Source organism: Notamacropus eugenii, chromosome X, assembly GCF_028372415.1.
Source record: "Notamacropus eugenii isolate mMacEug1 chromosome X, mMacEug1.pri_v2, whole genome shotgun sequence".
In the NCBI taxonomy this organism is placed as follows: Eukaryota; Metazoa; Chordata; class Mammalia; order Diprotodontia; family Macropodidae; genus Notamacropus; species Notamacropus eugenii.
Genome location: NC_092879.1, coordinates 74,362,349 through 74,374,942, shown reverse-complemented (window position 1 = coordinate 74,374,942; position 12,594 = coordinate 74,362,349). Strand labels below are relative to the sequence as shown.

Genomic DNA, 12,594 nt, shown 5'->3' with positions numbered 1-12,594 from the left:
GTTGCTCGGGGTTATAGAGCTGAGTGTGTAAGGCGGGACAGTTACCCAGGTCTTCCATTCCCCCCGCCCCCTATAGTGCACAAGGAGAATGATACTGATTTTCAAAGAAAAATTTTCAAAGAAAAAAAATTGAGATTCAGTGTGGTCTAAGTGGTTAAATTGTCTGATGGGAAGAGCTGGGTTCAAATCTAGCCTCTTACCGAAACTGGGTGGCTAGTAGTTGATCACTTCACCTTTCTTCGGCACGACCCGAAGTGTCCGGTATTTATTAGTGGATACTCCCCCCCCCCCCCAACCCTCATGCCATATGGGAGCTCTTTGGGGGCAGGGACGGTTTTATTTGGGGTCAGCACACAGTGAGAGCCTAACAAATGTTGACGGGTTTTCTGAATGTGGAAGGAGCGATAGTGCCCTAGTGTACATCGGAAGATAAGAATGGGGGGGTGGGGAGCCTCTTGGAGGCGGGAAAAGGTGCCAAGCAGAGGCTAGGGGTGTGCAGAGGGTATCCCGCCGGGCGGGCTGGGCCTTGGGACAGAGACCCGAGCCTCTGCGGAAGGCGCGCTTCCGCTCGGCGCCGGCCGGGCGCCAGCGAACAATGGTTCGAGGGGGGCTGCCGAGAACCCCGGCGAGGTCACTGAGGTAGCTAAGGTAACTGAGGGGCGGGGACGCGGGCTCGTTCCGTCGCTATCCCACAATTCTGCGCGTAGTCGCACTTGGGCCGGCTCAAGATGGCGCGCCTGGTGCGGGGCTCCTCGGCCGTGGCCGCTGCCTTTAAGAGGCAGCGACTTTCGGCCGCGCTGCTCCGGCCTCCGGACTCCGTCCTCGGCGTCGGCTCCGGCGTGACCCAGTCTTGGAGGCTAGGTGACTCGGCCGGCGGCTTGGGGAGCCGCCAAGCCTATCAGGTGAGGAGCGCGACCACATGGCGGGCTGAGGACCCTGCCGGGCTGGGAGGGAGTCCGGTGCGCAGCCGAGACGGGGGGGCTGGGACCCCGGGCACCCCTTGGAGGCCTGGGGCTGAGCGCTGCCGGGGGTCGGGACAGGGAGGGCGGGGGCGCGGGGAAGCTTTGGGGGGCAGTGAAGGGAGCCTGGGGAGCCGAGGCAGGGCTCGGCCGGAAGGAGGGCAAGTGCCTGCTGACTTGGGGCTCCCCGAGGTCCGAGTGGGCAGGGCCCGCGGCGAGACAAGCCTGGGCTCGGCTTGGGCTCGAGGGCTGCCTCTGGTGCCGGCGCGAAAGCCCGGCTTTTAGCCACTAACTTCCTTCGGACGGCCCAGGTATGGGGAGTTGAGGTGGATTTTGAATCCAGATCCTCTTCTCCCAATCCCGTGGCCTTTCCATTACATCACAGCTTCCGTTTTCCTGCTTGCAGAAAGGGGGTAAACACATTCCTGCCTGTTCGCCCCTAGGTCTTTCCCGACCCAAGGGCGAACTGCCTGCTGCTTCCGACAAGTAACGGGATGCAGAAGTTGTGTACCCCCAAGCAGCAACTTAGGGGGCAGGGAGATTTTTAAAGCGAGACATAATTAAGATGACCGCAGGTCACCTTTAGACAAATGACAGACGGACTTGACGTTCTCCTTGTCAATGTCTGGTAACTGACAGGCTCAAATTGAGTAATTCCTGTAACTTGCAACTGGTGGCTCCTCCCCTCCTCTCCCACCACCCCTACTCTTCTCCCCCTGCTATCCCTCTCCCCTGCTACCCCTCCCCCTGCAACCCCTTCCCCCAGCTCGACCCTCCGCCTCGCGACCTCCCTCCCCCCCCCACCACACGAGCTTCCCCCGAGTTCCAACCGTTGTGACGGAGGCTTAAAGTTCTAAGGCCTTGTGTACACGGAAACCATAGAACCATTTGTTCGGGGGGAGGGTAATTAATATGAATGAGGTTGTGGCTAAGACATATATTTCTTGTTGCTGCCTATTATACTCCCTCGCCTCATTTTTCCTAAGTATAGTATCTGGTCAGAGTAAATTGTTATTAATTTAAGTGTTTTACAAGAGCATGTTATCTTTTTTGTCCTTCTGTGGTTAGAAATGTTAAACTGAAACAAAAATGTATCTTAGTAGATACCTAAAAACATACTTAGTTTCCCTTTGTCTTTACAAGTTTCCTTTGACTCTCCACTCCCACCTCCTTAATCTGTCCTCTCTCCTCTTGTTTTCAATGTTACAATTTTATCTTTCTACTTTTCTCCCCAGCTATTCATGCCTTTGGAACCTGGTTTCCAATGCACCTCTCTACTGAAACTGCTTTCAAAGGTCAACATTGACCTCTTTTTTTAAAATGAAGTTTTCTTCGTACTTTTTTTTTAAAACCACCTACATTTTCTCATTGTTTCCCTACTCTCCATTCTCTCCCAGAGAGTTATCCCTTATAAAGAATTTTAAAAAAATGTTTTTACAGAAGAAAAAAACTTGGCAAAACTTAAGTATCATACCAAGAGTCGGACCTGTAGTGTTCCAGTGAACTCTCCTCTCAGGCCCCAGGGTAAACTGATCACTTGAAATTTTATCACCAAGAAGAATGACTCAGGTTTGGATACTCTATACCTTCTCAATTCATCCTCAGTTGCCTTTCCTTCTCTGATTGGAGGGCTTCAGGACAGAGCACTGAATACCTCCCAAGCCTTTCTTTTATAGTACCAGCCTTCCTAGTAACTCCATTCTCCATCAGCTGCCCTGCTTGGCTTCTACTCCAAGGAACCACATGCCCCACTAGTAGTCCCAGCCCCATCCTGGGTCCCCTGCCCCTGCTTTTCAACTTGCTTTTTTATAGGTTGCTTCCCCAGTGACATCCCCTGGAGCCACGGGAATTTTTTTCTTTTTCTTATTTGTATCTCTAGTGCTTAGCACAGTGCCTGGCACATAGTAGGTGCTGCTTAATGTATATTTATTGAATTGAATCTTTAGGACCAAGCTTAGTCATTGTAATTTTGTAGTATCCAGTTTTTATTTTATTGTTGTCAACAATGACTTCTTAATTGCTAACTCCAGTGTCCTTATTTCAGTACTTAATTTTATTGACCTTTTCGTAGCTCTTGGAAGTATTGAATATTCTTTCTGGATATTGTTACCCTTCCATCCTGCCTTTGGTTTCTGTGAGAGTCCTCTCTCCTGGTTCTCCCACCTGACTTCTTCTCTGGTTCAGACATCCTGCTACTCCCTAAGTGTGTATCTCCCAGGGCTATGTCCTCTACTCTCTTCTTTCTATACTCTCTCATTTGTGATCTCATCCTTTCCTTTGAATTCTGTTATCAAGTCTAAGCAGATGACTTCCCTATCTATATATCTTAACCTTAATCCCTGTGAAGTCAAGCCTGACATTACCAGCTCTCTGCTTGACATCTTCACTCTGATGTTCTACCAACATCTGAAACCCCCAAAAAATCCCAAAAATGGAATTTATCTTCCCCACTGCATTTGACCCTCCTCATGCTTCCGTTAATGGCAACAAAATCCTCCAACACTCAAATCTCAGAATAATCTTTGAACATTATCTCTACCTTGCCCCCTCCATCTAATCAGTTCCCAATTTCTTTTCAGTTCTACTTCCATAACATCTCTCCATTTCCATTGCCACTACTCTGATTCAAGCTCTTGTCACTTCTCACTATGACTATTATGGTGGCCTTTTAACTGTTCTCCTTTCCTCCTCTTTCCATTCTGTCCTTTACCTAGCTGCCAAATTATTATTTCTAAGACACAGATTTGATGAAGTCATTTTCCTGCTCAAAAAACTCCACTGATTCTTCTTCTCGAAAATCAGTACTTCTAGAATGAAATGTAGACTCAAAAAGAGTCATAGAATTTCAGAACTGGAAGGGACCTCAGCAGCCACATCCAACCGAAAAGAATCTCTTCTACTTCAGCCTACCTGAAGTGTTCATCCTTTGACTTCCAGTAAAGGGAACCCATAATTACAGGGAATACATAGGCATCTAAGTATAATATGTATAATAATTTATACATATTATATTATGTATTAAAAGATTTTTTATGTATTATAAGACATTTTATATATACTATATGTAATATATAATATATTATACTATATATAATAAATATATATATATACAAATAATATACATACATTATAAATATATAAATAAGACTTTCCTCAGTCAGACTCTCCCTTATTTTTTCGGTCTTATTTTACTTTATTTGCAATACTCCAAACCAAAAGGGCACCTTAAATACAGCACTTCATCTTCTGCTACTGAACATTTGAATAGGCTGCTTCCCCATCTCTCATACATACTCTTCCTTCTTCGTCGGTGCCTGCCAAAAGCCTTCCTCTCCTTCCCTCAAAGCTTTGCTCGGCTGCTATGCCATGAAGTCTTCTCTGATTTCCCCATCTAAAAGGGTTCTTTCTCTCTCATCTAAAACTTTCCCAGAATTCTTTCCATATATAGCACTTTATTTTGTATCATACTTACTTGTACATGTATTCCTCTCTCCCCCTGTAAACCCCTCCCCTCCCCCATCCAGTTCCTTGAAGACAAATTGTTTTCCTGCGTATCCCCACGCTGATCACTGCCTTTCCAGCCTCATTTCATACTTCTGCTGCCTTGCATTCTATGTTCCAACCAAACTGACCTGCAAACTGTTTTCTGATCGTAACATTCTACTTCCCACCTCCATATATTTGAACAAGTTATTCCCTATGCCTGGAGTAGGCTCCTTCATCTCTGTCTCTCAGATGCTTATCTTTCTTCAAGCCTTGTCTCAGGTACTTTGCTGATCCACCCCAGTCAGTTGTCCTGTACTATACTTACTTATGTATCACATCCCCACTCCTACTCCCCAGAATATGTACTCTTTGAGAGGCCGAGACTGTTTCTCCATTTCTTTGGATTATGACATTATCTCATAACAATCATTTATCTTAGTTACAATTTAATCTTATTTGGGAGCTACTTGAGTTACATCAGCACATTTACAGATCATCTCACAGGGTGACTTAAAAAAGTTTTCATTTCCAAATTTTGGAGGAAAATCTGTCCTTGAATACATTGTGCTTCTTTTCATATACAAAGTGACCTTACTAACCTGCCATTATGTAGGATTCAATTCAGAAAACATTTAAGTACTTTGTTCTGTGCAAAGTACCATGCTCAGAGCTTGGGAAGATACAACAATAAATAAGGATTTTTGTCATTAAGGAGCATGTAGTTTAGTATGGGTGTTAATATACACAAATAAAGTTTATTTTATATATGTAGTATATATATTATATATATACACACATATACATACACATGTCATTAAATAGAAAATAGGGTGATAAATGCATGACAGCCCAGGTCTCAGGACTCCTAGTCATGCTCACAGCCTTCTCTTTTATTTGCCACACAAACCTGGTATAGCGTTTTGTTTAAAAAGATCCTGAGTAACTAACCGACATTTTCAAAAAACAGATTTTTATCGATATCTTTTGTTTGTACGTCTCGTAGATTTCCCCTTCTATCCTTTTCCAGAGAGCCCTCTGTTATAAGAATTTTTTTTAAAGAAAAAGGAAAAAAAACGTTCAGTGAAACGAATCAATATATTTGAAAAAATGACATTCTGTGCAGTGATTCATATTGGTGGACCCAGACCTCTGTAAGGGAATGTGGGGAGGTATCATTCAGTTCTGATCCTTTTGTGGTTCTGGTTCTTTCCATTGACATTATTATAACCATTTGTGTGTATTGTTTTTCTGGCTCTGTTCACTTCATTCTCTATCATACATGTCTTTCCATGCTTCTCTGTATTCATCATGCTCATCGTTTCTTACTGCACAGTAATATTCCATTACATTCATGTAGTACAGTTTATTTAGCCATTCCCCAAATCATGGGCATCTACTTTGCATCCAGAAAAAGTGGCATTATGAGTAGTATTGTGTATATGAAATCTTTGATTTGTCAATGACCTCTTTGCAGTAAATGCCTAGCAGTGGAATCTTTGGATCAAAGTGTGTGGACATTTTAGTTTCTTTCTTTGCATACTTCCAGAATGGGTAAACCAGTGGCCAGCTCTACCCACAATGCATTATTGTGCTTGTCTTCCCAATCCTTAGAACACTGACTATTCCTGCCTTTTGTCTCATTTGCCAGTTTGCTGAGTGTGGGTTGAAACCTCAGAGTTGTTTTGATTGATCAAATGAGGTTATATTTGTAAAGTACTTGGCATATAGTAGGTACCATGTAAGTGCTAGCCATTATTAGTGTTGTTACTATTTACATTATTATTATTAGTGATTCGGAGCATTCAACTTAATTTTATAGAGCTCCAGTCACTTTATTCTTACAGAAAAACTCTGAGTTTTGTCTAAAATTTAGCTATCAAAAGCTTATTAATAAATGGAAATGCTTCAAGAGGAATATTTGATTTTTAAAGTCAATTTTTTTTTAGTGTTTCACATGGTATCATTTTTAATTGCTAATGATTGCTAGTCCAGTGCTCTTTCCGCTAGATTAGTCTCTATTTACAGTGATTCATGATCTTGAAAGGTGCATTTTAAAAATTGGATTTATTTTTATCAACATTTAAATGATAGGTTTGTGAAAATGTACTACTAAATCCAATCTAACAAATATTTCTTTTTATTTTTAAAAAGATTTATAAATGCTTTATTCAAAAGAGTATTTTCAGGTATATAAAGAGAAGTTGCAGGTTAATAAGGTTAAAAAAGAAAGACTTAGCCTGTACATGCTACTGTACATTCACCATAAACGTGCAAAAATCATACATTTATTTGTTCGGTAAATACCACCCAAGACAAAGGTAAAATTACAACAATAATTCAACAACCACTGAAACCAATGTTCATTCATTTAGCAGCAGAGTTCTTTGGTTTAAGGAGACAGAGGCCATTCAGAGAACACTGGAAGATGTAAAAAACAGGGGACAGGAAGCAAAGTATTGTGACCAGGTAGTCAAACCAGATATTAGACAGGGGTGTTACCCACAATGACGTACTTAAGATTGAAAGCTTGGAGATTTAATGTGCCACTAGTACTACTGTAGTTTGAAATTGAACTCTGACTCAATCCTATATTCCTAGAGACCTCAAAGCAACCTTTTCCTTAGGTTTTTCTTGGATCCTTCCCATGCTAGCTGCAGAGGATAGTGAATGAAGACAGTTCCTCAGCTTCACTGTTTCCTCTTGTGTAGTATAATGTGCGGCTACAGTGGCTTTTGATTTGATCCAGGGAACTGGATTTTGGATATGTTAAAGCAATGTCCTGGACATTCCTTTCTTAATGGCACAAGTGAGGTGGTTTCAGGTGTCCTGGTTTCCTAACCATCCATCTCCTACTCCTGTTTAATCTCATCATGAGGCAGACATATTGGTGTGATAGAGCTCTTTAGTTTACACTGTCTGCACTGGGATCTGCTGGCAGAGATGAGACTTTTTTTCTTGTCATCCACAAGTTCCCACTGCATTACCAATTTAATACTAGGATATCCACTCTTCATTGGCAGTCTGTTCAAGTAGCTATAAGTTTTGCCTTTTTCAGTGAGACAATTGATATCACTCATACCCCTTTCTAACCCTAAGCCTGAGGAGTAGATACTTTGTAGGATTTTTAGCGTAAAAAAATTTTGTACTCTTGTCAGTGGCTTTTTCTGCATACAATGCAGAAAATTGAAATGATCATGTGGTTTCGGATGTTTTAATTTTTAATATGATTAATTATACTGATTTTTTTTCCTAATGTTGAACCATTCTTGAATCTCAGATATAAATCCTACTTGGTCATAATGAATGATTTCTTGAATAAATCACTGTACTCTGGCTTTCCCCTTTTTGTATAGGAAAAGGACCATCTCTGACATGTGCTAAAGATGCTCCTTCCTTTTTTGAGGATCCAGGATCGTGATTGGTCAGGAATGAATTATTATCCAGTACCACTACTTCCAGGTTTATGCTTGGGAATCTTTGAACAAAGTAATTGATTAAGGGGGATTAGAGTAGGAGAATGGAATGTTTCCCAATTTTTTCAAGGGTAGTTAACGAGGGAAAATGTTTATGTTCTTATGAATGATGCCAGATGCTGTGGGGCAAAGAGGGGGAGACCGTGGTTGGTTTTAGGAGTGAAAGAAAAATCCAGAGATGCTTGACACCTATAGGATATGTGTCAATTATTTGGCAAGTGCCAGGAGAATCTTTTGGGTTGTTCTCAAGCAATTGGGCAGCCTAGCAGATAGAGTGCTTGGCCTGGAGGGAGGAAGACTTATCTTCCCAAGTTCAAATCTGGCCCCAGACATGTACTAGCTGTGTAGCCCTGGGCCAGTCACGTCACCCCGCTTGCTTCGGTTTCCTCATTTGTAAAATGAGCTGGAGAAGGAAATGGCAAAGCTCTGTGGCATCTTTGCCAAGAAAGCCCTAAATGGGGTCATGAAGAGCTGGACAAAACTGAATGAATAAACAACAGCAAAAGTGTTTTACAGACCTTGAAGTGCTACATAAATGCTAAGAATTAGCCACTATTATTGATTAAAATGAGGAATCAAAAGCCTTATAGAGGTGTTTATGTGGGTTTTGTTCCCTTGGAATTCTGGAATAGCACGGGAAATGATCATTCAGATTCCTTGACTGAAGGGGGAATAAATTTACCATGAACAAAGATCTTGTCAAGGGGATAAAGGCCTTACTTATTATATAATTATGTACAAATAATTGATAGCAATCAGCATTGATTCATTTACATTCTTTCAAGTGAGCAAGAGTAGTGCTTGAAAATGCAAAGTTCTGAGAAGCAGTCGTGTCCTTAAACACATAAGAAGAAGATGCTATTGACATGCAGAGACCCGATATTGAAATCATTACAGCAGTTAAGAGTTTTGTTGGCTACCAGCTTGACCTTAAGGAGCTTATTTACATCATATGCTCTCTTCATAGCATCTTTATGATAATTCAAGCAATCTTGGATGGCCTATTTGATAGTTTAAAGTTTCCTTCAGGAGAAATTAAGGAACCGCCTCCAGCATGTTCAGTGGGCCCCCATGCTGAGCCATTCAGGATAGGCAGGGAGAGCTGTCTCTGTCATGTGGAGGAACTTGGGAATTGTTGAGGTTGCAGAGCCAACTGAGTTTAAACTTTCATTTGCTTGTGATTGGCACTACTCTGGGATGTATAGGAGGTTCCCACTGTAGTAGAACCTTTCCTTTTTAAAGGATGCTTATCCCAGATGTATTCCATTTGCCTGCTGTTTATAGAATTATAAAATGCCACAGTTGGAAGAGACCCTAATGAGGGATCATCTAGTCTTATGTGGTCATTTTCCAGGTAAGGAAAATGAAGCTCAGGGAGGTTAAATGATCACCCAAGTTAGTAGTTAGTGGCAGAGCTGGGAATCTAATCGAGTGACTCCAAATCCATTGCTGGTTTATTTGTTTTTTTAAAAAAGTACTTTAATTCTGGTAGACTTGGAATTTTGTAATAACGCAAAAACTTCTTATAAAAAAAAAAAAATCCCAAAGGTGGTTCTCAAGGCAAAATGCCTTCCACACTCAGAGAAAGAAATATGGAAGTCACTCACAAAATGTAGCAGATCATGTTTATGTATGTGTATGTGTTTGTGTATCATGTTCTGATTTGTTATACGATTTCTTTCATTTATTTTAGTCTGACTACATAGCATGACTATAGTGAAAATATACTCAATAGGAAAGTATATGTAGAATCTATACAGAATTGTATGCAGTCGTGGGGAGGGAGGGGGTAGGTGGGGGGGATAAAATCACAATTGTATGGCAGTGATTGTTAAACATTAAAAAATAAAAAAAAAGAAAATAAAAAATAAAAAAGTACTTTAAAAAACTTTTAAATTTTTGTTTTTGTATCATAGTTATTCCTTAAAATAACCCCACTTCCGGATTGAACCTTCCCATGTACCACTCTAAAAAAAATTAGCAAAAAAAACCAAACCAAAAACCCAGTGCAAGTGCCTGAGTCTGACAATATTACATATAAGCTTTTAACGAATGTGATTTCATTTGGACCTTAAAAGAGCCCTGCGAAATCCATTGTTTTTGCTACAATCCTAGTTTCATCTCATCCATAATGTTGATGTTCATTGTGACTTTGCGGACAGGGATAGGAGCTCTAATTGGTTCAAGAGGGAGTTATTTTCCACCAATTGCTTATGGATGAAGGTTCAAATGTATTATTTTCAGTCTGATCCTCACATTAGCTGAAGTAGAACAAGGTATGGCATACTGCAGAGAACACTACAGCAGGAGTTGTTCGAGTCCTCATTCTGCCATTTCCTCGCTATGCAACCTCTGGGAAAATCAGGTTTTCTCTCTGGGTCTCAATTTCTGCATCTATAAAATGATGAGTTTGAACCCTATGATGCTTAAGGACCCTTTCATTGCTACGATTCTATATCAGAACTTGGTACGTGAAATCATCTACTGTGTTCATGATTGGTGAGGCTGTTAAGTGGGGTATCTGGAATCCATTGGGACTTTTGAGAAGACCAAAAGAGAAATCATATTTATGTCACTGTTGCGTATTTTGAATTGAAAGTATACTTTAGGTTAAAAATGTATTTTAGTGAATCCGTAGTCAGATTATGTTGCCCAAAATCTTGGATAGCTTTTCAGATTGGGCTGTCATATCTTTTTCTCCTCAGTATGTGTTTCATATTAGATGTTGGGCCATGCCACAATCCCCCTAGTGGGATCATGTCATCGAATGTCACTTTTTAATGTGATAGTCAAAACACACACAGTTTTCTTGTCTTATAAACTTTGAATCACTTCATTAGTGCTGTGTCTTTTGAGGGGAAGATTAACTTATAATGACAGAGTACCTTGAGGGATAAGATATTGAAATTTAAGGTGTATAGTAAAGCCATGGCTACAAGTTGTAGTTGAGTTATTCATCAGTACCTTTATTTTATGGCTCATGGTGGAGTTCTCTTTGAGAAGTACTCGCTTTGACAACTTTATTTGTTTGGACCTATGAGTTCATCTGTGCAGATAGGCAGCTTAGCTGTAATTTATAGCCTTACAGAGTTGTCTAGGGCACTGAGAGACGAATTTAGTTGTCTTGAGTCACACAGCCAGTGTACGTCAGAAAGTAGCCTGTGAACCGAGGTCTTTTCTGTTCTTAAGGTCTGTCTACTTGCCACTTCATCACTTATACCAGTAACAGCTTTTAACATTCATCTTTTATTGTTTTTACAAGTAAAACTTGTATTGCATGCGAGTTAGCCAGCAACAGTGATCAGTTCTACGGCAGGCTCGATATAGAAATATGAAGTTTTCATTCTTTAACTTCAAAACCTTTGGGTCTGCTTTTTTTTTTTTAAATTCAGGTACTCTTAATCCAGTCTAACTCAGTCCCTAAATAGACTTGTCAAAATGCATAAAATGTAGTTGCTAGCACACACTGATTAAATTAAAAAGTACTTAATTAAGAGGTATTGAACTCAAACCAAAGGGGGGAAGCTACAAAGATCTCAAGAATTTGTTATTCTCATTACTCAGATGAGAGGCTTTGTGCAATTTAGAAGACTAAAAAAAAAAAAAGAAAACCAAATTGTGAAAGGCTTTGGGTTCTTTCAGCAAATATTATCGAGGGGCCTGGAAGGGGGTGGGGTGGGTAGGGAGACAAGAAGAAAAGGAGAAGAATGGAAAGCTCCCTTTTGTCCTTCTGCCAGTTTTGTAGCCACTGGCTAATGACCAGAAAAAGGGAAGAATTGGCCACTATGTAGTAGCTTGTAGGTTAGATGGCTTCAGTCTACTTCCTTGATACTCGCAGGATTGTCTTCTAACTTAAAGTCCTATGCATGACCTTCTAAGAGGGCAGTAGTTTGAAAAGTGGTTTTTTTCCCCCCAACATATTTAGTTGGAATGTGATTTGAAGTAGCCACTATGTAAATACACACACACACACACACACACACATACACACACACATACACATATACACATTCATGTATATATCTTCTATATAAAGTTCTGTAGAAATGCTAGCTGTTAAAAATGGTCACTGCTGTCAAGGATCTTAAAATTTACCCAGCAGACAGAATGCAGCAGGTAGGTAACAGCAGGTAAAATGGGTAACAATATAAGCTAGAAGATGATGTCTGAACATCTGACAACGAACCCTTTAGGTCTTCAGAGCAGGAAGGGATGACCAGTGGGCTTGGGAAGTCAGTTCAATTCAACTTGTCAAATAGCAGAGAAGAGTATTCTGGCATAATTGTTCTCTCCCAGGAGTCCTTGGGGCTTCTTGAGGGGTACAGGGAAGAAGTGTGGAAGTGTCCTCCTCCCTCCCCCCAACCCCATACTCTGGGCAAAGTCCTTTTCACCCCTTACTAGTTAAGGCTCCATTAAAAAGAGTCCACTCTGCTGAGTCCCCGACTGAAACCCACCCTGGAGTTTTCCTTCCCCTCTTTGCAGAAGATCTTTTTCACTCATAGGTATGCATTCAGAAAGAGGACTTCTTACTGGGACATTTAAAAAATGTTGATTTGTTTCTTCCAGCGGTGTTGCATCATATGGAACGTACTGTTGTCTATGACATAATGAGATACTGTTTGTAAAGCACTTATCATGATTCTTGGCACATAACAGGTGCTTAATAAATAACTTGT

General features: G+C 41.0%; 1 protein-coding gene across 1 annotated transcript in view; it reads left to right on the top strand.

Annotated features, from left to right (window-relative positions):
- Positions 1-698: 698 nt before the first annotated feature.
- ABCB7 (ATP binding cassette subfamily B member 7) overlaps positions 699-12,594 on the top strand; it is a 97,349-nt gene continuing 85,453 nt past the window's right edge. The window contains exon 1 of the mRNA XM_072626404.1: positions 699-902. Within this exon, the coding sequence (XP_072482505.1) occupies positions 729-902 (174 nt within the window). The 5' untranslated portion in view covers positions 699-728. The remainder of the gene's footprint in view (positions 903-12,594) is intronic.